The sequence below is a fragment of the Anomalospiza imberbis genome, chromosome 3 (assembly GCF_031753505.1).
Source record: "Anomalospiza imberbis isolate Cuckoo-Finch-1a 21T00152 chromosome 3, ASM3175350v1, whole genome shotgun sequence".
Taxonomy (NCBI): Eukaryota; Metazoa; Chordata; class Aves; order Passeriformes; family Viduidae; genus Anomalospiza; species Anomalospiza imberbis.
Window position 1 is genome coordinate 106474017 of NC_089683.1, and position 27367 is coordinate 106501383.

General features: G+C 37.3%; 1 protein-coding gene across 6 annotated transcripts in view; it reads right to left on the reverse strand.

Moving 5' to 3' along the window:
* Nucleotides 1-2944: 2944 nt before the first annotated feature.
* Nucleotides 2945-27367, reverse strand: part of TASP1 (taspase 1) — a 77888-nt gene continuing 53465 nt past the window's right edge. For 4 of the 6 annotated variants that reach the window (XM_068186307.1, XM_068186310.1, XM_068186305.1 and 1 more), the window contains 4 exons: nt 26707-26817; nt 17537-17647; nt 13934-14007; nt 12721-13108 (listed from right to left, as the gene is read on the reverse strand). In XM_068186307.1, the coding sequence (XP_068042408.1) occupies nt 12938-13108; nt 13934-14007; nt 17537-17647; nt 26707-26817 (467 nt within the window). In that variant the 3' untranslated portion in view covers nt 12721-12937. Of the gene's footprint in view, nt 4038-12720; nt 13137-13933; nt 14008-17536; nt 17648-26706; nt 26818-27367 lie in introns of those variants that run through there. The other 2 variants (XM_068186309.1, XM_068186308.1) reach the window with 2 other exon arrangements.

A 27367-nucleotide genomic window follows, 5' to 3' on the forward strand; every position in this document is an offset into this window, starting at 1 on the left:
GAGGAGATGGTGCTCAGTTATTTGCACACACAATGCTGTAAAAACTGGCCATGCAATTCAGTGCCTTTCAACAGATAAATCCTGCTATGACTGAATGGCAGAACTCTTGATATACCTCACTGACTCAAAGTAAACAACTCACATAACAACTGGAAGAAAAAGAAATCATTAAATTGCAAGCCTTCACTTTAACAAGCATGTAAAGTCTCATAACACACTTGAGAGCTTCCCATCTAATCCTGCATTGTTGTCTTGTGTTATTTGGTCTGTTCCTGTTTTCCCCCTCCGTTCATGGTCTCACCTTAAGTTGCCTCCCCTTCCCCAAAGTATCAATCCTATCCCCACTCCTCCCAAATCCCTGGAAACCTCCCTGTCAATCCTCATATCCCCTCCCTGGCACCTTGTCCATCACTCGGCTCCCCATCCCCTTTCTCTAGAAGCTTCCACAAAGGGCGTTGAGTGATTGGACAAGGGCCAGGGGTCCCCCCTACCCTGCTCCCTAATAGATTGTTCTGTTTGTCAGTTACTCCTTGTTTCACTCCCCCTTATCCTTGTTGGTGGATAGCTGGACCTCTCCCTTGTTTCCACCTCCCAATAAAAGGTGTTGTCCAGTCTCTCTGGGGGCTTTCCAGAGCTGTGTCCCCTGAGGCCAGCAGCTCCCTGGAGTTTCTAATAAACCTTGGCTGGATTGCCCACTCCCTTTCCTTCACCATCGTCAGCCGTGTCTCTTCCAGGAAAGGGCTGGCAGCCCTTAGCCGCCCTTCTGCATTCCAAGCACAGAAGAGTGTCCCCTGCAGTCACCGTGTCGGAGCTGGCAGGGAGGCACCAAGTGGTCACTTGGCGGACACCGCAACACTGCGTCATTCTGCTCAAAACTGGGTTACAAAGACTGTCCACTTGCACAATGACCATGTGTCACTGTGAAATACTGCCCCAATTCCTTTGGCTACTTTTTCTATATTCTGCTTTTAATTCACATTTTGAGTAACAACAGCAGTTACCCCAACCTTGCTAGTAACCCTAGATTTATTACCTGCTTTGTTTTCTTTTAGGCTTCCTTCTTTTTACAGCACCTTCTGTATTGTCCTTCACACGTGAATGGCTGCAGTTCCTCTAAACCAAGTCCTCTCATCCTCCACCTCAGCCAAATCTCTCATATGCCACAGCATTTCCAGAGGTTAATTTACAAGCAAAAAAGCATAGTCTTAATTTGTATGGAACTGCAAAGAGTTTTTATTTAAAAAAACTCCAACCAACCAAAAAAAAAATCCCCACAACTGGAATTCAAATCTCCTCTAAAGTTTTTTTAGTGTAACAAACCTGTCTTCCATAACTTGCTCAGTTGGAGCCCTTTGAAATCACTCATTGCAGGCTCATGCTGTTAAGGCACAGGAGCAAAATAAGACAAAAATGGGTTATGTGTCAGGTTTGGTTTAGCCTATTAGAAACTTTAAGCAAGAAAATTTATTATGGCTGAAGACTGAATAGGACTATTCCAGCACCAACCTGTCTGCTGTCTGCTAATCTTTTAGGACATGTAATTGTGTCTTTGAGTATAAAATCGACAGCATTCAAATTTTATTTCTATGTATTTGACTTGCTCACCCTTCCTTTATAATTTCATTAGCTATTGCTGTCCACAGTGTAATTTCCTCTTGGGCTGTATTTGCTTATGCCAGTGGCAATGGTTACTCATTACACACAGGGCTTACAGAATACGTCATTGCAGTGTCCCTCCTCACCATTTGTATTTCATAAGCCTCTTTTAAGCTCAAAATAGCACTAGTAGCACAATTAGTTGCATAATTGAAGTCGTGTAAGATATTTCATTGGTTTAAGTGGGAGTTTGATAGGAAATTTTGCTCCTGTCAGTCTTCACAATTACTGATACCAAAATTCATACATCCTAAGATGGTTTTCTTCTCATAAACCCTGCACCAAAAAGAAGAAAAACAAATTGATTGGAGTATTGTATAGATACAAAAATAAAGTAAAAACAAACCACAAAAATCCTGTGCTGGAATCCAAACCTCCAAAAAGAGAGATTAAGCAAGTAAGGGGAAGAAAGCATTTATGAATTTACATTTTACAAGCTTATGGCATGAAAGAGTGAATTTATGCCAAAATTTCTATATGATGTCAGTATAGAAAAGCACTTTCAGAATAAAAGCAGGCTAATGCTGTTCCTTTAGCTTTTCAAACAAGGCCATTTTCAAATTTGGCTATGTACAAACCCATATACATGATCTTCAATTTTTCACTCACTTCACACAGTGAAGGGTCCTTCATTTTCTCAGACCATGATTGTACCACTGAGGATCCAACCTCAAGCATTGTATTTCAGCACAAACTATTTCAAGACATTCCACGTTGTTGTTGTGCAATCTGGAAAGCTGCTGTTTTATATTATTTACAGAGCTGTATTGAAATATCTTCAACTATTGGGCTACACTGAGGTCACAATTAAAAAACCATACACAGATGACAGTATCTCAATGTATGATGTAGTATAATAGTGAAAATTAACTCAAGCTATTAAAAAAAAATTTATTCTTTTCCATGAAAGATTGGTACTACAATCAATATAACCATTTAATCAGTCAAGTATGTCTGTTATAGGCAGGCACAATATTACAAAACAGGCAAGTACAATGCCTGATTAAGCGAATACAGTCTGAATATCTATTCATCCACTATTTCTGAAAACAGAATTATCAAATATCCACCAGGGAAAAGGATGAACTATTTGAGTTTCTCTTTGGCATACTTATCAGGACAATGAATCAATTACAAAAGTCTTCTATTGCTGCCAGTGCTGAGAAGGAAAAAGGACTGAGTGGAAGGTTTTACATCAGAACTCACTTTTAGGACTTGGGCAACCTGGCTCACATAGCCAAACTGGTGACAAATGACAGTTCAGCTGCCAATGCTTCACAAGGCAGACAAGGATTACATTGTTTTACATTGCAGGTTTGTTCAAGGTATCAAAAAGAGTTACAGTAAATTTATGCACAGTACATACATATTACACACAGTTATATATATACCCATGCTGCGGCAGGACATGAGGAAGTTGCTTTGCCAACACGAAAGCTCAGTGTCAGACCTCCCATCAGCCACTTGATACACATTGCACTTCGCATCCAGTAATATGTTCATTTCTGTACCTCTCTTAAAAATAGATTTAAAGCAGAAGTGAAGAATAATATCGAATCTTTCCATAAACTTTGTTTTCTTATTTACAGTGTAATATTCCATTATACATAAAGACTGCGTAACGATATGTTATCTTCATATAGCTTTTTGCAATACATACAGCTTTGAGCTATTAACATCTTGGTTTGGGAACACAGATATGACCTATAAGACTATTCAAAAACAATCTGAGCCTTAATTTTGCTCTGGTTTGTTTCACTGAAACCATTCTTTGAACAAAAAAAATCCTCCTTACTGGAGAGGAAAAAAACAACTCATGTTTAAATCACCTCTGGATTTCCTTAAACCACTAAGAAACTTAGAAACCATGATCATTTTTTGCATAATTATAAAGCCACTTCAAAGGCCTGTTACTTTTAAATTTAGAATATGAATGACAATTGTGACTGTATCTTTAAATTATTTTTTCTTAACTTTTGGCTATCTTTCAACATAGAAAAATGAAAATGCAATCATTAATCATACATGATCTTTGCACAACTGGGAGTGTTCCTATTTATCTGGGGAGTTTCCTATATATCCCATGGGACAAATGAACATGCACATAACCCCCATTCACACAGTGAGAACATAAACTACAGCAGCACTTGTCTCAAGTTGTGGTGCACATGGTTGCAATACGGAGTATAAAACAAAAGCAGAATTTCCAACATCTGTTAAAACACAAAAAAAAAAAACCTTATTGTACAAAGAGTCATTCACATTCTCTGCAATGAAGTGAAGAATCAGCTGCTTTCTGGACTCTCCAGCCTGCAAACTCCTCCTTCTATTGCCACAGACTGTCCTGCCACAGCTCCAGGAGGAAGTCTTGAAATGTGAGTCTGTGGAAAAGTCAAGAGAATATTATGGACTGAGAAAAGGCAAAATTATGCAGGACAAAGTAAGTTTGTAAGTATTGAACAATTAAGTTGTTCTCTCACTGAAGTCTGAGGACAAACTACAAAGCAGCTTGAAAAGCAACTGAGATTCTTTTTCTATTTTGTTTGCATTAATGTTTAACACATGAAGAGAAAGACCATGACAGATGCATAGAAAAGGCAAATTGGATGAATCAATGCACTGAAAGTAGAAAGAAATATCCAGAGTGAAGACAAAAGAAAATACTTCTGGCATTTCATGGTTTATAAGTCTGTTTCTTAGGGCGACTCAGAAGTCTTTACTACTGCATACAGAAATACACCTCTGAGAAACCTCAGACAAACTAACACTTCAGAGGATAAGGCAACTGCAGTGACCAGGATGCAAATAAGAAATTTCTCTGCAAGAAATACCTACACATCCACGTAAAAAACTACAAAGACTGTTGCCAGCTACCAAATAAATCAACCCAAAAAACAAATATGTTTAAGCCAATAGGCATCATTTCCACAGAAAAATTTAAAAGCCTTTGAGAAGGCATTGGAATATTTCAGCCAGGAAGTGTGTATGTTTGTCTGTGTACACAAAACTTCAGTTTATAGCTGAATTGTAACTCGGTGATCCTAAAAATCTGTTAATGATCCTTTATATACTCGGTATGTTTTATTACTAATGGGCAAAAGCATCTGCTTATGAAAAGATAATTTGACTTACTGTTAAGAGTAATGACTTTTTATCCCTCTTTGCACATGTTTTTACACTGTGAAAACTGATCATGTTCTAATAAATTAGGAACTAGAAATGATTCCTACTATGGTATAAAGCTCACAACATAACGTTGCTGGCATTTAGAAACTACAGTTTCCTGTAAGCGCAGCCCACCACATATTTGTTTGTACATACATTATCCCATTTAAAAGATTTAGTAGCTGCAAAATGTATAATTTGCAATGAGGTAATGGGTTGTCACAAAATGTACAATGTAAGAGTTCAGTAAGAAAAATCTGCTTCAATTGAATAGGAAGTGATTTGAGACTCTAAACTCAGTTCATTACATTGAAAAAACATTTTGTGTCTTGAGCAGCTTAATTCCTGTCTTGATAAGGGGGGGTATCCTGCTGCCTGCACTTAGGTGGTCTTGTTTTCAGTTAAATCACAGAGTAAGATTAAACTTAAAACATTTCAATGTTTTCATTTTATTGCTAAAACTTTGACCTCTGGCTTTCCTGTTTGATATATGAACATGTTCCTACTTTCAGAACAATTTCAGTTACAATTGATTAGTGATTTACCACTCCAAGAAGAAAATAATCTGTTCAAGTCTTTTACAGTTTCCCTCAAAATGTAACTGACATTTTTTCTGTGGATGTCATTTCATAAATTAAAAAAAAAAATTAAAAGGAACAAAATCAAGTGGAAGAAAGGTATTTTTTTATTCTATGACTGACAGATCCATGATATTTTTCCAGGTCTGTAAAAATTTCTAAATGAAAAGGATGACAGTATAAAAGCAGCACAGTTTGGTGGGCATGGTAGCAAATTTGTTTCCTCATTAGAAGAATGCCATTTGTCATTCAGCGAGGTACTGCAATCAGAGCAAACCAGTAAGTTAATCCTAATAAGTTTTTGAGCAAGGGGAGGAAAATGTACAAGAGGGGATAAGCAGGTAGTCACTATCTATTAATACATTAGCAAGTATCTGTGCTTAAATAGCCACTCAAAACACATTTCCTGTAGAAAACCTCATTTCCTATGTCAGGAGGAACACATTCCCCATACACAAGACCCCAAACCACTACACACCAGCACCTGAAGTCTCCCATTTGCAGAAACACTGAAACTACATATAACAAAGCATTTCTTAAAGCCTTTACTGGCATCCTGTTTATCTGCCTACTTTCTATGGTGGAGCAAATACAGATCTGGCTTACACTGACTACTTTTCATTACTTTGACCAATGGCTGCCTTGTGCAGAACAAAAATGAGACAGATCTAAGATGATAATGTTTAAGATGTTACTTAATAAGTAATTTGAAAGGGTAACATTCATGTCAAGACAACTGCAGAAAACTCCCAAACGAATTCTTACATTTATATCTCCCTTGTTCTTAACCATAAGAACAAGCTCCAGTAAATAAAAAGAAACATCAAAGAACACTGAATATTTTAAATGAACCACAGAACTTATTTGTAAAGTTCGCTACATTTTTATATCCCAACATCATATTTTACATTAAGTCCAGATTGTATAGTCAATTAGGTTTAGATTCTAGAAACTTAAAAATAAAAAAGCAAACAAAAAAGAAGAACATTGGAAAGGTTTTAATTGAACTCAATTAGTGTGCCACATGAATGAATGAACCTACACCCAGAAGAAATTGTGCCTGGGACCAGCAAAAACAGGAAAATAAATTTTTTTTCTGAGTTAATCCTCCACTCAACTCCACAGAAGCCTCTCTTTGAGGAAAGTGTATGTCAAAGAATGGTAGATTAGGAATGATGAGTTATCCATATCTTCAGCTTCATATATAGGCATTTTACTGTCCCAAGAATATTCTGATTTGCTTTGCCTTCCCAGAGAAAAGCAAGGTTGGTGAGGGTCCAGTAGGAGATGAGGTACCAACATCTGGGACACCAGTCAGTCACCACATTTTTGCTGCAGATTTTTTTGCTGCAGTCAGCTGCATATTTTTGCTGCAGCTTAGAAGAGGAATCTCTTGCCCACAGTTCCATAGGAAAAAAGGTAAATGCTGGAAGAAACATTTGATCTTTTGCTTCCTACCCCTCTATAAAGCCCAGCTAACCAACCTTGCAATGCTGATTCTTGCTCTGTGTTCCTGACATCCAAAGAGAGTGTTTTCCCTCTTTCCCTCCTAACCAAACCAACATCATGGAACTACTGATCCCCCCAAGCACAGTGCTGCAGACACCGCAATGTTACTCTCTCCCAGTGCTTTCTGACACACACTGCGAAGTTCCCTACTACTTACAAAACTAATAGCTCTTCCTGGGATACATGGAATACTACTATAAGAACAATATATGGTTTCATCTTTTTGAATTATATTACTCCATGTCTCATAGACAAGGATCCTGAAACAACCTTGAGACCAAGGAATAGGAAAAATATTTTCTTCTAAAGAGCTAGTCTCCTCCTTCTATTCACATAAAAGTATCAGTTTGTCACAACAACTTAGAGAATTTGTCTTTCATCAAAAGCATAAATACAATGTAAAATGAATATATAAAATTTCAGCCAAGAGACAGACAGTGCTGCATGAGAAAGCTGAAATCAATCAAACGTTGCCAAGAGGACAGAGTACAACTACCAGATGGCAGCACATTCAGTTCTGAAGCAAATCTAGGGAGTACTTCATGTGTTTAGCACTCTTATTACACACTCAGGATATGCTTTAGACAGAATAATTTATAAAACAAACTTTTTCCATTCATTACACTAAAGAGATGAAATATAATGAAAGACCAAAGATACCATATCCTTCAGGAAATTGCTTCTGACAGCTTTGCTCCCTGAAAAAAAGAGTAGCACCAAACTCACATATTCGTTAGAAATTTGGAGCCTTCTAGCTGGGTACACACTTCCACCATCAGAACCATCTGACCACACATGCTGAATTTATTTTCTAAGCAGTAAGAGCCCATTTTGGCAGCAATTCTGCTGCTCTGTCTCCTGGTAACCTCTCCTCCACCATGGTTTGTACGCACACCTGTAGTATGGCAGGAGAAGGTGCCCCACTAAATACTGGCAACTGCTGTTATGGGAAAATGCCATGTGCATCTTGCTTGGTGAAACCTTAGTAAAGAAAAAAAAAAAAAAAAAAGGGGGAAAAATAGAAAGAGAGGCTCCAGAATATGGTCCTTGTCGGGAAGCAACAGAAAAACACAGTGATGGGGTACTTCTGGTCTCAGTGCACTGAAAATAATGATTTTACAAACAGGTTGCTTAGGAAGTTAACAGTTTTCCAAGCTCAAGTTCATTCTGTGGCTAAGTATATTACTATAAACTATTTATGTATCTAATTAAATCACTCACACCTGTATCAAGACAGCCTAAAGACAAATACCAACCACTCACCTAATCAGCTCAGCATCCCGCGGTTTTGTAGAGGTATTCTAAAACCTTGTAATGAATCTTCAAATGTGATTTGTATCATTGTAAATTGCAGGTGCTAAGGTTATTGCATTTATATTTGCATACCTGCACACACAGACCCATCTTACCTACTCCAGGGAGAGTTCCAGAACTACTGGCTTTATGCAAGAATCCAACGCAAAAAGTGAACTTATCTTCTCATATCAGAGACAGTTAACTTCCATGAAGGTCTATGAGCCAAACATTTAACCGGTATCTTAGCACTGAAGGTTATTTCCAACAAATAGAAAAACCTTATTTTTATGAGAGAACTGGATGGTCCACTGTATGCAAAGAATAGTTTTCAAATGAAAATTTCTGACTGATTCTCCAGTCTCCAGACAAGCATAAAGATTAAAGAAAATAAGTAGAACAGTGACATATACTTCTCCAGTCTCATGAAGTTAAAAGACTGTCTCTGTAGTCTGAAATGAATGACTGAATTATTTGACTTCATATTTCTGCTCACTAAACAGGCTTAGTAAATTTTTCCACTAATTTTCAAATTAGAATTAAGATTCTTCCAAGATGTGTTTCTTCACCCAATGAGCACTGGAAAACTGCCCTTCTCCTGACAAAGGTCTTTCACAGACCTTTCACTCACAAAGCCAAATACAGAAGCCCATCCTCAGAAAACCAACAACAATCACTACAATCAGTGTTTGTCACATGTATCACTTCAAACACAAAGGGAAGGACTTCTGCTAAATTTCACAACATCAGTAAAGGCGAATAAAGCTGATGATGACAGCTTACATCTCCACAGGAAAAGTGAACTGGAGATGGTCTCCCTGTCCACCATGTTTATGTTTGCTCATACTGGCAGATGAAATTAACTGTCAAAGATAAAAGTTTCTTTTTGAACATTGCAACCACAACGTTTGGTGTGGACAGCAGTCGCTGCCAATGGATGTTTTCAAACACAGCAATATGCAACACTCTCCACTAATGCTGTACTATGTCTTAAAGCAATGTGAATTTGGTTCATTTGAGAATGGAAAGAATGGCTTACGTAGCTTTGCATTGTTGAAACCTGCCATAACATAACATAACATAACCATAAGACATAAAGCTTACCAGTTCATGTTATAATAACTGAATAGCTGCCAAAAAGAGATTCAAACTGGCAACCGAATTGGATTATATTCAATATTACAACTGGGCTTTTTAAATTTGCCATCTAAGTCATCCAGCTTTTAGAAGAACTAAAACGTATGAGTCTGAACTACTACTCAAAAATATTGCAACATTTACAGTAATTGCCAAAGTTTAAAACATTTAGAGAGATCATATAGCAGATTTATAAATATTAAGAAACATAGCGAACTGATAAATTATTTCAAATACTTACACAAAATAAATTACCAAAACTGCATTTTGCTGGTATTGAGGCTGGATCGTGCACTGGGATAAAAGGACTTTGACTTCAAATACTATTGAAAACAAAGTGAGGAATTACCTATCTTCAAGCAGAATCATCAGCCACCAGCAACTACTCTCAATCACCATGACAAGACACTGGTCAGATTCAGGAAAAAGTAAGTATCCCAGCCACTAACACATTCTGCATGCAGAATACTGCAGGACTTGAGTAAACAAATACTCTGCAGACCCTGCCTGAGATAAAAGAGCTCCTGTCTGACTATGCACAGATACACAACATTAAATCAAGGAAAGGCTGCCTACCCATAGCCAGAACCTTCAAGAGATGTCGGTATGAGAACTCGCATTGCAGGCATACACTGCACTCTCATTTGAGACTGAAGAATGTATTTTCCTTTGAAGCATCCTCCACTGAGTAAGCAGACATGGAACAAGAAGATATGAAGTCTTTGTAACCAAGAAGAGTCAATTAACTTGTGCAACCTAACCATTAACACCCTTCCTTCCCATTCATCACTTTAATCTAAAATCACATTATGGGTGAACAGAACATAACCCAATCAGTTCACGAAAATAGGAAATGATAACTGAACTCTGCTGGAGTAATGCTAAAGAAGTCAGAGCCCCAGTAACAGGGTGACCTTCTTAGCTGATGCTATGAGCAGTTGTTAGATCTATTATGGATCCATAAAGAAACCCAAGCATCTGGAAGGTTGTTCTGAAGACCAACTAGTATCTCAGAAAGAGAAGAAAATTTGGGCTGGAAAAAGAAATAATTGCTTAAATTCATATCAAGTAATTAATGAGTCAATAACACAATAACAAAAAAATCTCCTCAGTTCATGCAGTTATTTAATCCCCCAGTCCTTCAATCTAGAAGTCATAACCTTTGTGGATGCAGCAGTTACTGCTACAGAAGGAGCTGTGTGAATACAGAGGGAATTCACAAACTAATATTTTCTATCTGCTTCTATGTATTCTCACAGCTGCAGCCAGAAACTTCCACTGCAGCCCAGAATATTCCAACAGCCTCCTGAATGGATAGAAAGAATTGAGCATCAGCTACTGTGACAATTCTACCATCACAGAGGTGGCGATACAAGACCTCTGCTTCAAGAGATCTTGGGAAGCCCATTTATCTTCCAAAGAACAGGGCTGATGTTGAAACAATCTGTCACAGTATTGCCTCAGGAAGGTTTGGCTCCAGAAACTCCTAAACCAGAGCAAGTCTGCCCCTTAAGCTCATGATAACTGAGGCTGCCAAGCACCAGCCTGGATTAGGTGCAGCACCAGGTGGTGCAGGTTAGTTCAAGAAGTATAGGAAAGAGCCAAAATGCTGAGATGAAAGATTGTGTCCTTCCACATCCAGTTTGTGACAAATGCTGGCACCAAGTGATTATGAAGCTGCTTGTGTTGAGAAGGATGACAAGAAAAAAAAGAAAAGCACAGTTGAACCAGCTAAGATCAGCCTTGATTAGCTGTTTGTGGCATAAGAATCTGAGGGAAGCCACTGGAACATCCACTGTGCAGGTGCTGGAGATGACACTTCCAGAGTTGCAAGCGGTGGAGGAGCTGAAATAGTTCCAGCATCCAGAAAGAGCTGATAGGACACACAGAGATGACTGTGTCAGCAATAAGGTGTGAACTTAGTTCATCTGGCAAGGCTATGCAGCATTTTTAAAGCAACATTCAACTAAACACTTTAATCCAACAGATAATGGTGACTTTTCCAGGCAACTGGTTTTACGAAAAAAACCCAAAAAACAAAAAACAGAAAAACTGGACACCTTTCCAGAAAATATGCTTCAAAACAAACCACTATTAGTGCATAGCTCTTGCAGGCTCAGCCATTTGGTGCTGGTGAGCTAACATTCAGGCAGTCTGATCTGAAGGTGAGTGGCCAGCTGCAGAAACCAGTCTTGCCTAAACTGGGAGCAAACAAACCCATGGTGCAAGGGTACTTCCAAACCAGGGCTTGGAGAGCTCATGCTGCCAGAAGCACCAGCAGGTCACCGTGTACAAACCACTTCAAGTCTCTGATTCCACTGTCCTCTCCCAGTCCTCTTTTAAGGAGTTGCTGACAGATAACTGGTTGTCTCTATGTCTTGAGGACACCAGTGTCTGCAGGTGAACTGCATCTACCCTGTGTTTGCCTTGTAAGAAAGACATCCTGTACCTCCACAGTTTCCATCTGGTGTTCAGAACCACCATTTGCTAGTTCCTATTATGAATTGCATTAACCTCCCATGCCCAAAGAATCACACTAAGATAGAAAAGCAGGCTCTTTTCCCCCTTAATATGTACCCCTTTTTATGATTCTTATATTAGTCTAGTAAAAAATTGAGCCAGTTCAAAATCAGGCACTATGACAACCCCTCCATTTAAGAACAAAACTCAAGTCCTAGACCGAAGGTCTTTACCACCCTAGAAAAACAGGAAAGCAAATGTTTCCTTACAAGCTGCTGCCTAATCATTTTGCTATGGTCCTCATAAACAAGTGATATTTTATACTTTTATGAACTCTTATCCCATTATTCTTTCATGGCAAGCACTCAAAATTAACTGTAGCAAAACAGTCACTCTATTAAAGAACAGAGATTTTTTTTTCACTTGCAATACATTGTGTTCTATTTCAAGCCCAGTTTTCCATCTATAACTTAGTCCTAGTTGTAGCAGAACAAAATTCCAGCTTTTATGAGAGAAGACTTTTTTTGATCAATAGAAGTCAGCAGCAAAAGCGTTTGTGGTTTTTCTCTGGAAAGCATTTGTGGCCACAGACTCAAAGAAGGAAGAAAGGGAGGGGGATTAACTCTTCAGTGAAGGTCAAAAACATAATTTAAAAGTGATCCAAGAAGAGCAGCTGTGTCTGTCAGCACAATCAGGATTACCAGCTGGAGAATTTACCAGCAGTATGAAAACAATGCACACCAGATGTCAAATGTTGCAACTGTGAGTAGGAAAGCAACTCTGGGCATGGCACTGTCATGTTAATACGCATTACCAGACAGATTTCATATTTAGCATTTATTTATTAATTAGACACTACCAGGAAGAAACAATAACATTTTGAGCTTCACAGTGTAAGTCAGAGACAGGTGTGCACACTGGAAACATTTAATATCCTTTATTCTCGGTTATTCTTTTACTGCAAACACAAGGCAACAATTTTAAAGCTAACTAGCAAATACTAGAACATCTGTGGCAGAACTTGCTTTAGTTTTACTCAGTTCAATCTGAGCTTTTAACTTCAGTTTGGACTTTTTTTCAACTAAATCTGAAACAAATATTAAGAAAAGAAGTAAAACCACACTCTCCTCCATGTAGAGCTATCTGGAAAGAATTGTACCTAAGTTATTCAATAGTGAAGCAAATACTTCACTTCCTACTAGCACTTCCTTCATTGCCTGCTTGTTACCTTCCTTGTCTTTCTGGGGCATTCTTGTCTTTTTTTTTCCTGCACATTTTACATCTTGAAGATGAACTTGTCCATTCCAGTGCTTGAAACAGAGTGTTATACCAGTTCTGCTATGTAAAATATCTGATGTTGATGTTTTTCTTTTGTATATTCTTATATTACCTTGGTCACATCCCCCTTTGCATAAATGTCTACAGAAACCATTACGGTCTCTGCTTGTAGCTTCTCCCATGTTCATTCCTGTTCTCCAAACATCTCTCCTAAATGCTCCAGTTGCTACTCTACAGTACCCTCCTTTTTCTCCCTTCCATGTTCTTTTCCTAAGAATGGATGGCTCATCCACTTGGTTAATCCCTACTCCTTGATCATGATGTAACAGAATTTTCCAGTTTTCACTGTTAAATTCAAATTTAATGTAATATTTCTCTCATTAAAAATCAATTATAAGACCCCAAGAAACTGAAAATATGGATGGTAATACTGAAATTATGTATTATAGAGAGTATTCTAGGAACTTGTTTGAAGTTTGTTTTATATCTTCCCTGATGGTGCAATTGCTTTATCCGAAGAAAGACATGCCCACAGAGAAATAAGGTACCAGCATAACTGAATCAAGATGAATATAGTTATTCAAATCCAAATACTGTCAGCAGAGGGAATGGACACGTGTTTGTGGTACCTTATCCTGACAAGGAACATATGTTGGTATAGTGTTGTTAACTGCTGCAATTAAAAAAAGAAATTAGAAATGCCTAATCAATTGACACATTGAACTGCTTATGCAACCATTACTTCTTCTGTTCTCTTCGAGAAAGAAATTTCTTATATATTTCATTATCATTAATTCAAATTCTCCCTAGCTTCTGCAGTCATCCTTCTGTATTAGAGCTTATTCCTCATGGCTTACCTTAGCTTTGCCATCCTGTGCAGACATGTATCCAACACACATGCTCTCTGTTGTATGGCTCCACAGAAATTCCACTATAAAGGAAAATGCAAGAAGTTACAAAAAGGCCATGGTTTAAAATATAAGATGCAATTTAACAAGACTGTGTCTTGAGGAACAAATATAGCAAGGATAAAAAACAAAGAACAAAAACTACTTACAAGAGCAATTAAATCTCAAAAGAAACAAGATTTTCCTGAGTATTCGCAGTCACATACTGCAGAACTATTACCCAGAACAAGAATGTTACTTCGATGGTATGGAGCCTCCAAGATGAGACTTACATCAACACCAACTGCAGTTAAAAACTGGACCAACTTCTAAAGCAGTGGCCTGTTCCACTCATCAGTAAAAGCTGACAGAACTTGTATTTGCCTGCCTTGAGCCCAGACAAAAGCACCCTGCAGCAGCATAAAGCCAGATGGCCTACTATCAACAGGTAAAGGGGGATTTGTGGCTTAGCTGCCCAAGCAGGATACAGGCAAACATGCAGAAATAGTCATGTCTGCAATATGGGAATTGAAGATATAGATCAGGCAGGAAAGACATCTGGTAAAAGCAAAATTATCCTGCAGAAAAAGGAGGAGAGGTGTATGATGGAAACAGAGTAACATACAAAATAAGAAAGATTTCTGGCAAAATTAGAGGAAGTCCTGGATTCAAAAGTATGCTGAATTACAACAGCAGATGCAAACACCCCCTTTCTTTGTGGAGAGTGTAAGGAGCACTAAAGGTAAGAGAAGAAAGAAAGATGAAGAAGAAACCCCTAGCAAAGCACTCCCAGGTCTGATTACCTGGACTTCCAGCATCAGATATACAACATCAGCTCTCTGGTACTGCACTCACAGCTAATTTAGGATATCAGTGTTAGAGACCAACTGCCATGCCTGCAGTAATAATGATTAAGAAAACTAATCACTGCTCACAAGTATTGTTAATGCCTGTTAATCCAGTAAGGTGCTGTCCTGAAGTCTGAAAATGTTCTGATTTATGAATTGTTTAACAGCCTGTTCCAGTAATCTTTAATTGCCTAATACATATGCAGGTATCTTTATGTACACAAACACACTCCTACTCAGCGCATTTTTCATATGTTCAGCTCTCTGTCAGTGGAGCTTTATAAATTGCCACACTGTTTTCTTTCTGCTCTCTGTCATGGTCATTTTTCTTTGTATTCATAAAGTCCATAATTTGGAAGGGGGGAAAGAAAAAAAAAGCTGATCAGAATTTAAGGCATTTCACGGAATTCTGTAAAAGGCTTAAAAATAGCACTGAGGCACAAATTCTTTCTCTGGATTATGGGAGGTGTCTTACATGAATTACACAAGATGCCTTGAACAGACATTTACACATATTTCTTTTGAGAGTGACTTTCACATACTGCAAAAAAAGCATCACTAGATGGGTTTAAAACCTTTACTCATTCCTATTCCTCACGTTCCTTTAACGTGGCTGATGAAGGTCACAGCCTGCTGAGCACACATCCTTTGAACCACATCTCTTGCATAGCAATTAAACCAGAGAAGGAGATCAAATGTTAGATGATCCCAGCAAGACTCGAAGATTCTGACAGATATGCAGATACCATCATAAAAGAAAAATGAACTTCATCGAGCTGAGTGCTCTGCTCCCCCATAACAGATTCATGACTGATACCACCAAAGGTGAATCAAAAGCTTTCACAGAGTGAAACATATCCAGCACAATCAATGTGTGTTTGAGGCGCCCAACCTCTCCGTGGCACCCCACAATGCTTTTTTACTGTCAGTGAAAGCGTTTTTTTAAAGACAAATTTAATCCCACCTTTCAATTTTGAGAAGTTGAGAAACAGTTCAGAACAAATACCCTCAAAATATTATATCTTTGCCTTTGAAACGACCAAAAGTAGCCTGTACTAGCCCAAACCTTAGTTATTGTTAGCCATTATAGGTAGAGAACTATACTGAAAATTCTAAATTACATGTGAAATATCTTCAGATAAGTTTTTTTTCAACCATTTGATAAGTCACTTCCTTGCCATTTCTTTCAACATTAAAATAAAGAAATAAAGATGACTCCTGTAAAAAAGACATGAGAGTTCTTTACTCTACACACGAAGTTTTTCAGTATTAACCAACTTATTTTCAGTCCAAACAACACAAATACTATGTATGTTTAATTGTGTATTATCTCTGCATTCAATTTAAGGTAGGAAATTTCCATGGTACAGAAAAAGTAATGTGTTACAATTAATCTCAGTGTTATTTCAGTGGAAAGAAAACCAAGTATCAATGGACAAACAGTCTTTACTTATGATGTACAATATATGGGGATTTTATAAATTAATTTTTGAGGAAAAACTGCCAAATCTTCATTAATAGAATATGTTCTCTTATATAAATGACAAGCATTAAATGAATAGAAAAAAATCTCTCACTTCCAAATCTCAGGAATGGAAGGTTACTTTGATCTTGTTTGTTCTTACTTAACCAGACTTGTATTTTCATTTTCTTAACTCTTTTTATAAGGACAGAATTTATGTTGCAGGATGCTGTTGCACTAGATTATGTCACAATTGGGTAAATAATAATAAAGCAGAGTATTATACAAAGGAAAAACACTTTAACTCTGGTAACATTAGACAGGTCAATGTGACCCAATAAATATGCACATCTGAGGAGCACCACAGGAAGGGAGATGGCACAAGTGTCATCCTGAAGTAATTCATATACCCCCAATCCCAAATTCCTTCCCTTAGCAAGGCCTTATTGTTTCAGGGTTGCATTTCCACCCTGTTCTGCTCATAGTCTACAGTTCCCATCTGTTTCTCCCACACAAACCACATGACAGTTTTCCATAATACACTTTTCTGCTGTAAAGCAGCAAGAGAGGGGTTGTGTTTCCAGGACAGAAATAGGGATGAAGGGATGTAAAGCCCTTTTGGAACCAGACAGCTACTGGTAGAGGCAAGGTCCAGGTGATTTCAGTATGAGCAACAGAAAGTCCTGTCCAAATAGTAACTGTGACTTATCTAAACTGATTTTCCTGGCCATTACCAAGAAAAAACAACCATAAACAACTTTCCTTACAAATTTTAAGTGCATTCTCCAAATTCACACATTTTCTTCTGCAAAAAGGAGGAATAAAGAACTTTTTAGAAAGCATTTTTCACAAATAAGCTGTTGAGAAGCAGTAAACAGCTACATGCATTACTCCCAGCTATAAATGCAAATTTTCCTATGAGGAACACATCCCGCCTTGCCACAGGCAACTATTACATCTATGCCATAGGTTTAGAAGCATCCCAAACAATCTTCTGAATGACAATTCTGCTTAGAAATAATGAGTCAGAAAGAATGCTCTTTTCTGGAGTTCTGTTAATACTAGCCTTTTTTGTTCCCTATTTCACTTTCTAGATTTTTATTATTTCAATGTCAGTTCCTTTTTGTTTTCTCTGTGGCTTTCAAACATGCACAGAGATTTCATTTCACTCTTCATGCTTCACAAACATGCACAGAGATTTCATTTCATGCTTCATTTTGAGTTAGCATCCAGCTGAATTAAGAATGAGTAACAATTCCTTACCTAGTAAAGTTGGCTTTTCCTGTGAGGATTCAGGCTCGGCTGAACACCTGCAGGAGCGGAGAACTATCACACCTCCGAGTACACCATCTTCATTGGCTAGAAAAGGTGAGCCTGGGCAAAAGCATTGGGGAGATTTACTTGCAATAGGAATAGTTTCTTGGGCATTTTTTTTTTAATTTGACTTTCTGCCTTTTCCCTTTAATCTTGTCACTAAGGGTTGAAAAGACAGATCAAACAGTGCGTTTACAAAAGCATCAGTTCTCTTTTTCCTAGTATTTCAAAAGAATAATTTTCTAGAACGTTAATCTACTAATTCACCAGCAATCAGAAAAATGAAGCGCTACATGGAATAAAACAAAAACATTTAAAATTACATTTGTGAGTGCAAACCTCAAATGTAATTTGGATGGATCACGGAAAATATAATAATAAAAAATGGAGTGTCAAGTTGGAAAAAAATTGTGACTCAATATTTAGCTCTTTCTGTTCTACAGATTATATAAAGACATATCTAAAAAATCAATTTAATTTGGGTAATTTTTACAGTTTATTCATTTTTGCCGATTTAAAGCCCTTTGTACAAAGGCATCATCAAAGTGCTATACTGTCTGCCTTGCTGTTTGATGAATACTAACAGAAAAGCCTAAGCACATCCTTTTTACAGTGGCTCCTCTGTTGTTAATTTAAGACATAATCAAAAGTCTTCTATCAGAAGCTGGAAAAGCTTTAAAGGTAGCTGAACCAAGCCTAAGCATTTTTCTCTGGTTTGCAATTTGAAATAAGATTCCTATTGCTTTAAATGTGGAAACAGTGGTATAATTTACATACAATTTAAAAAGTCTTGAGCCACAAAATTAATCAAGAATGGTGCCTTCTTGCACTTAGGCCCATAGACATTCTAGTTACATATATGCATTATACTGTCATTTAAAACTGAACATACAATTGCAACAGCCATTTACTGTAATTCTTTTCAATTCTTTCTTTTAAATAAATTAGTATACAGACACTGTAATTTGCCAGCCACTAGAACTTTAGAGCAGATCTATTCATCAGCCTCCTTTAACTTGCCCACAGCTATTTGTATGATTAAAATTACTCCTTTAATGCAAATAACAACAAAACGGCCCAATAAAAAACAACTTTGAGCATTACCATAAGGAAAACGAAAAGCTTTATCGTGTTTTCTCTAAACATTAGAGCAGCCACCTTGAAAAATGATACAAGGTGGCCACTGCAATAGAAGCCCACGTTGCAGGAAAATAATAAATGCAGCATGCTTAATAAACAGTAGTATCGTATTTGATGTAATGCAAACAGATTATTATCTTTAAAGTGCCACTTGCTTTGCAAAAGAACTATTACTACTTATACCTGGTATTACACCTCCTGTATTACTCACTGACTGCAACCAAGTCCCGGTGAAAACAAGAATCCAGCCCATGATAAAGTAGTAGATAAAACAGGAAAATATGTTTGGTTAAAATAGAAACACAAGGCTGGGAAAGTTGTGAAGAGTTTTACCACCCAAGTCAAAATCAGGCACTTCAAAGACAATGAACTTGGTCTGCAGACCTAGTCTTACACTAAACTGCACAAATGATTTAGGCTCTAAGCCACGGTGAAAAGTCTAAGCTCTCTAAGCTGAGGCAAAAAGTCATTGCAAAGAGACAGAAAAAGTTCTGGTTTCTTTCTAATAAGCAGTTTCTCCTCCCCTGTCAAGAGCTGTGAAAGATTCTTCCGAGGTTCTAATGAAAAATACTAATTATCTCTTTAATTAGAATAGCTAAAAATGTATTACTTCATGAGAACACAGCCACCAAACAGTATTCACAGCAGACAGCATATTCGAGGCCACAGTAAAACACCGGGACTGTATGAATGCACATACACCCGACAGCAACTACTGATTATAGTTTATTGAGTTGGTTCCACTGAAGTCTTGTTCTAGAAATGCTTCCATTAATTTAATCATTTATTTTAGGGATTTTGTTTCTCTCACACTCTGAAAAAAACAGATGAAAGGGAAGTCTGTAAATAAGCTAATTGCATATTTGATCATTTTCCCAGTATTTTTGTCAACTATGCCATCACGACTGATCAAACTGTAATCTGAGTAACTTATATATGGTCTTTTGAAATTTCACAAGGCTTAGCAGTGTATTTCTTTCCATGCAGAGACTCTGCAGCAGAACACGTAACACTGCATTTCCATCAAAAAACTTCCATTTTTACAGGGCTTTCTTTGCAAGAACAAAACATTCATCTTCTGTGAAACACAGAATAAAAAAAAAAACAATCACTCAAAGCAAGTGTTTTTTTGAAAAAGGGTTTAAATAAGTAATTTAAAATTTGAGCTTCAAGCACATAAGACTTCAGCTTACAATTTCATCCAAAAAGATGCTCAACCTCTACATGAACAAATGAGAACCCCAATTCTGTCAGCATAAATAGCATTTATTTATTGCCATTAAACATGGTGTCCACTATATTGCCCTAAGTATGTACACAATTGTTTTCTGAACAAATTACTTCCTTCAACGATGATGCACCACGGAAGCTTTATTACCAGTCCACAAAACTCATGACCATTCAAAAGTTGGAAAACTGACTGTATTAAGTCAGCCTTTGCTGAAGTACACTGCCACCCTACTGCAACTGGAAAACTGCAGAAGAGGATTAATTTAATAGCACTGCACCTGATAAAAGTGTGAGAAAAGTCTTAACTTCAGCACCAATAAAACACAATAGATGGGCAAGACACTGACTTCTTTAAGAATGACACAGGTTGGGCCCTTGGACTAAGAAGAAATGTTGGTTATGCCACATAAAACCAGGTCACACTGCACTAACTTTGTAACAGTACTACTGGCGTGAGAGAGTACTACTGGTGTGAGATGAATAAAATTACTTAAAGTGACTTTTAGCAGGTAATTTGAATGAAGTATTGAACCAAATGTCTTAAAAAATTGTGTCATGCAAACAAAGCAAGGATGATGGGAGACATTATCTCTCCTGCACACAAAAACATAGCCTTGCTTGCCCTTTTGATCTTCTATACCACTTCACCATCACCTGCAGAATAAGCATTATTCTGGAATGGTGGGAAAAGTCTGAAAAAGAACATACCCCTTGTTTCCATCTCCAAACACAAGCAGCAAATGAAGACACAGTCACTTGCACTACCTCACAAAAATTCAGGATCTTCCCACCCACGCCACTTCCAAGGGCCACCCTGCTTCCCCGATTCTGTTGAGGGCTGCCATTCCCAGAAACATCAGAAGCAAACTGTGTGACTACACCCTCACCCATCCCAGATGCCTTCAGCAGCAAGTTCAGCTAAATCATTTCAGTTTTTTATTGTTGCAAAATCGGCAACAATACAGTGTATGTCTCCAATTCACTGCCTAAATTATGGAGAATCAACCTCTAAGAAGTGTCAAAAATGAGTTGCCTTCAATAATATTACAGTATTCTATGTTACAGTAAATTCAGGCTGTTTCTCTGCTCTTAAAAATCCGACCCTAAGCCAAATTAAATACATGCTGAAAAGCATATTGTTTAAAAGTTATTATTTTCCAGTTAAAGCAATTTTTCAAAAATGTTAAAAGAGGGATTAAAATATAATACCTTTTAAAACAAGGATCTTTCTAGATATGTGGACCTACTGATGATGATTACAATTATGCCGAAGAGTGTATTTTAACAAACTAGACAGTGCAAATGACTAGGTCTATGGTAAGTAAAATTCCAGACAGCTGAATGCTATGCATCCATCACTGAATCTGTAAAAACAGTAGTACAAAAGCAGTATTATACTTTATTTCTAAAGAAAATCCATGTATCATACACACCAATTAATTTGACTGTTGTCAAAACACTGTGAATTCAAAGGTTAGGAACATATTTCATCAATTTAGTTCTAAAACTCATTTTTGTTACAGACAACCCATTGAGAAAAAGAATAACAGAGCAGACATTTGTAAAATATAACAATATAGGTAATGACTTTTTTCTTTATAGTGTTATATTATAATTAATACTTCAAGAGGAGGAGAAAAAGTGGAACTAAAATACTACCATGTATATTAAAGGCGGAATGGTTTCTCATTAGAAGGAAAAAGTGATCTGGCTTCCACCTCCTACACCATTTTTGCTCTCTCTGTACTTTTCACAAAGACAGGTTTTCCTCTACAAATTCAAAATTTAGTTAAAATAAAATCAAAATATGCCTATTACCCAAAAATATTGTTTTCCACTGCAATGAAATAGAATTCCTGGACAAATCTTTGATCTAATAGCTTGCTAATGACAAAATTACAAAACCTGGGGCTTTAAATATCATTTTAAGTCTCATGAAGCTCAGTGTTCCTTTCCCAGTTACACTGGCATACCACTGAAGAATGTGGGATGAAAAACTCGAAGTAAAACTCCAACTGCAGCATTAACTAATAATGTTAGCACTGACTGGCCACAGCAGAGAGAAGGGGTAGGACAAAGCTCAACTACTTTGTTATTGATATGCAACATACAGAAAGCATTACTACATTTTTATTTATGTATTTTGTATGTTATTAATCTGTAGTTACGGTCTCTCAAAAACAAGCAAGCAGGTCATCACAGCTACTCCACATTCCCTGATCCCATGAAGTTCTGGCAGAGCAGCAAGAGCTGAACATGACAACCCAGGTTCAGCTGCTGATCAGGGACAGAACTGAGAGATTTCACAAATGCTAAAGCAAAAAATGGCCTCAACATTCAGCCTTGCTCTGGAGGAGCTACAGTTACAAGTGAAGAACACTTTCTTCAGCATCTCTTGTAAATTAAAGCTCTCCCATGATGAAGATTGTTTCCTCCAGATCATGGGAATGAAGTTGTTCACTTCTGATCATGTGCCTTTTTTCCCCCATTTGTAGTTACTGCATAGAACCATTCTAGCCCAGATTCAACACAAAGCTGTAAATGAAGTGTTTTATTTACACTTACCCAGCTGAAGGATGAACCAGCTGCTCGTCAGATGTTCTACATTCACACTCTTCCATAGCAGAGAAACCATTACCAGTTTCATTGTTTACGTCAGCTTTCAAAGGATGAGAACTTGGGTCTAAACACTGACTGTGATGTGGTGTAACAAATTAAGTGCTTCAGCATCCCCCCGTTTTAAGAGAGGGCAGTCAGACAATTCTAAACCTTCTTGTGCACTGTGAGAGTGAAACTCTGACTTTTTCAGGTCAACAGTCTACAGATCACCTTGGCCACTGGACTGTCAGCTTGTGGACAGAATGTGGTGGAAGTGAAGCTGTTTGCCACTCTGCTTCTGCTGTGTAGCCCACTAAACTCCAAATATAATAAGCACTAAATGAAGCCTGCTTTTAATTTTATGCGCCATTATTTGGTGAACATTTAAGCACAAGTTGTCTCAAGTCAGAGGTCTTTATATTTCATGATACATTAAGTTACAACATCTATATTGAATTTTTAAAGAAGCTGCAAGAGAAAACACCTGCACTTTAAAACTTTATGGGTAAGATTTTAAGAAATTAAATAAGTAAGGATACCACAGACCAATAAAATCCCAATGCTTTTGACACGGAGAAGCATAGGGAGGACCTATACAAATCCTTGTGGAACATCACCACGTTGTGTTTATGAAACTTCGGGATCACTTCATTCTCTTGGGAAATCTTTTTCTCTGTGTCATGGAGAAGCATAATAATGCTTCCATAGTTTGTTTCCTCTGCTAGAAAACCACAAAGGATACTACAAAGCTTAGAGTGGTGCAGCACCAAAGGAAACTATAATGTTCTATCAAGAAACTATAACACTGTGCAATGCCAGTCACAGTCTTCTTACTGTGGAAGTACAAGGCTTTTTCCTCCCCAGCAAGCGTAACTAATAATCAGGAAATCCATTTTCTATGATTCCTAGCTGTCCAAAGTCCTGATCAGAAGAGAGGATTTCGACACTAACTTTCTAGAAGCGAAAGTGTCAGCATTATTCTTTTGCTATTACCTTTCTGCAGACCGCTCAACTGAAGCGCAATTTAAAAATGCAAGAATAGAGAAACATATCTCTGCTAAGGAAAGAACAAATATCAGATTCCAACTATGTCCTTCAGCTCATTATTTTCTAATACTTCATAAGAAGTTCTAAAGTACCATTGGTAATGCTGCCATTGATAAAAGCCCAGATTTCCTGCCAATGAGATGACACAAATATTTACTCTAAGTCTACATCAGAGTCTACAAACACAAACTTGGCAGCATTTGAAAGGAATGATGAGTAACAAAATCCTCCGTTCTTCTGTTTGGAAGGTACTTGTGTTTACAGAACACCATTCTTTAACTGTGAACCAAGCCTTCTGCACTCTTTGACTAAAGATATGGCGCCCATTCCATTTACAAAAAGTCTATATTTAATTTCTCTCACCTCTGATTCAACCATCAGTTGTGCATTCTCCACAGTAAGCTGGCTCTGAGAAAGGATGAGAGAAGCACATCTGACATAAGTTTGTTCGTCACCTGCTGTTTAAACAGCACTCACTGTCTAAGCCAGGCATTCCCTAGCTGGAAGGATTCCCAGGACTCTGCAGAGACTCAGAGAGTCCTGTAAACAGGAAGCACCAATCTGATGGCTACTGCCAAAATCAGCTGTTCATTCCTCTGATACAAGTAACACACATTTTGACTTCTGATAAAACATTCTAGCTCAGCTTTGTTAAAGGCTGGGGTTTTTTCCAATGCCTTGGTCCATTATAATTCTGGTGACAGTTTGAAAGACCAGAAAGCAGGGCTCTAAGGAAGGCAAGGGAAGCATCCATGCTATCAGCAAGGAATCTATTACCCCATTTTATCCTGATGTTTCACAGTAAGAAATTCTGCACCATACCACACATCCTGTGCTATCAACTAACAAATCACTAATGAAAAGTCACAGCAAAAAACCTATTCAGTATAAACCTACCGTTTTTGGGTGTAATGCATGTTTTTAACTGTTGCACTGTATTTGCCACGTGTAACTTTGCATTCCATTTGCAGAACTGCCAAGATCACCAAAATTTCTCTACCAGCTATAGACTCAATACTATGTCACATGTAACCAGCAAGATGTATCTGGATTTTGATGTTTTCCTCGATCAGTCTTCATTCACAGGTCAGCTGAGCACAAACTAGATTTTATGTTTTCTAATCCAAGCACTTCACCTACACAAAAAACAAAGGTAGCAGTATCTTTTTTTCCCCACATCAGAACTGCCCTGAGTATAACTGTGCAGATACTACACAGTCTTGCTGTCAGGCAGCAGAAGCTGCAGTGGTAAGTTTCTGAAAATACAAGCCAGACCTGTCCTGAATTAAAACTTTAAAAAAGAATTACAAAGCATTTATATAAATGTTAAATAAACTTTTTTTCTAATTTTCTTTTCATGAAGAGCATTAATTTAATCCTGTCTCTCACACTTTTCTTTCTGCTGTTTAGCTGGGTTTAGTGTTTTCCCAAGGCAATAACACATCACACTGATATCCTGGTACCTCTGTCTGTGCAGCTCCTCTTTCTCTGCAATTGATAGTTCAGGTGCAACAAATTCTTCAGCAACATTGAATAAGCTTTTATCTCCAACAGAAACATTTTCACATTTCCACTAAAGAACACAATTCATATATCACATAGGAGCCAGCTAAGATTTAATATGCAAAGTGGTGGCAAAATACATTTGCATTAAACAAGCAAAATGACAATTCCATTTTTTGGTAACCATTACCAAACCTAACAAAGAAAACCCATAAAACTCAAAGCAACTAAAAGAAGGCACCTTTAACTAAAACAATTTAAATTTTGGGCTTTTATCAGCCAGTCTCTATGAATTACTTCATCAGTAGTTTTCCATCTTGTGTGTGTACATGCATAAATATGAAATTGCAGAAGGCTACATAAAATTTGGGCTTGCTTTTAGCACTCTTAGAACAAATAGCAGAATAAATTTTAAGAGTATGGACTAAAGATCTGACTTTCCAAAAGTTAGGCCACTTCATACAACATCTGCAAACTTCTTTTGGTACACAAACTCCTAATTTTGTGCCACTATGCACTGGAATGAGTGATTAAATATAAAAAGCTGCATTTTTGCTGCTTGGATTAGAATCTTTCTGGGGAACACACAGAGTGTTCTGCACTCTTAAAACAGCTAGAAATGACCGCAGTACAGCAGCAGATTATCAAGTGCAGTCTTCCAATGCCAAGGTGACTTACCTTCAAGAAGTCAAATGTCAGAAGCAGAATCTAACATGGATTCAACACTTTAAAAAGAAATCAAGAAGTTGCAATGCACTGCTTGCCAAGACCAAGGGCATTAGTCCCTGGGACCCCAAAAGTTGTGTATATGCCCCTTTTTCAGTTCCAATTAAAGTATCACAAAACGAGCTTTAGCAATACAGTGTACAAGTATTATGTTCTCCATAAGAAATTTTCAAGATGAAAATTGTCTGTGGATTCTAAAGCTTGAAAAAATTTAAGGAGTTATGAAAACACTGCAAGCCAACATATACACCAGAAGCTTCACTGGAATTTTCAAAAGGGCAAGATTTTATGGTTATTTTAAAAATCCACTTTCATATTTTGCTTACGATTTGAGGAAAGAAAACAAGACCTATACTTACAAGAAATTGAAGATATATTACACAATTCTCTTAAATCAAATTAAATTTTTTTTTAACAAAGTATATTTCACTTTTTCAAGAAATAATTTTATTATGTAAACAGCAAACCAGAATCTGTCTATCTAAAGCATTTAATTAGAAAATGAAATGGTTTTGAGGTCTCCTATTTTTAAAAGGGTTAACATGATGAATAATTTTTACTAATGGTCCTAACCCATCAATTCTAAAACATGCAATTGTACACCACAGCTCATGATTCAGACAGGAAATTCTTTCTTCAAACCTCTCCGGGTATTCTATGACTCACATAACAATTGAGGTATTTCCAAGGGTTTGCCTTTAAATTTTGTAATATATTCTTCTGTAGTTTAACATTTTTCAGATGTAACACAAGACTAAATCTGAAGCCAAGTGCAACACAAAGCTTCTACAGAAATCACAAGAATAAGTATCTTTGATAGAGTAATTTGCATTTTCAACTAACTTGCATTTAGGTCATTTGGGCCATATACTTACCAATAAACTTGTTTTGCATAGTCTCTAGGAGAGCTTGGTGGGCATCCTCTGTTTGCAAAGCACATGAACATTCTCTGGCCAGTATGGTCCGGACAAGGTGCTCTCCACAACCTAAAGAAATATTAAGATTGGGAATAGTCAAAATACAGATATCACTTTGAAGAAACCCAATAATTAATTTATATCATCATGTTAATTTGGCTGTGATGATGCAAAATAATGAGTTTCTTCACAGTGATGCAAATGACAAGTTCCTGCCACACATTTTTATTTTTTAAAAAAAGGGTTGACATGAAGTCACTCAAAAATTCAATTAAGTCAGTGGTTTTCTCACAACTTTCCTGAAATTTCGACTCCACAACCAAACAAAAATTAAGTACAGAAAGAAGAAACAGCAAGGCTGTCTCTAACGTAGCATCTTTATCCAGATAGAATCCTCTTACTAACCATTCTCTTGGGAAAGATCCTTGCATGCAACTCTTCAAACCAAGAACAACTTCACTGACACAGTAATTCCTTTTGCATGACAGAATCTTCTACTTAGTCCACCTGATTCAGCCTTTTTGCAACAAAGGAATAAATTAATTCAGCCATGCTTTTTTGCCAGAGTGGCTGGTAACCAGACCTCTAATACAAATTCCTGTAATTTTTAAAGGTTTGT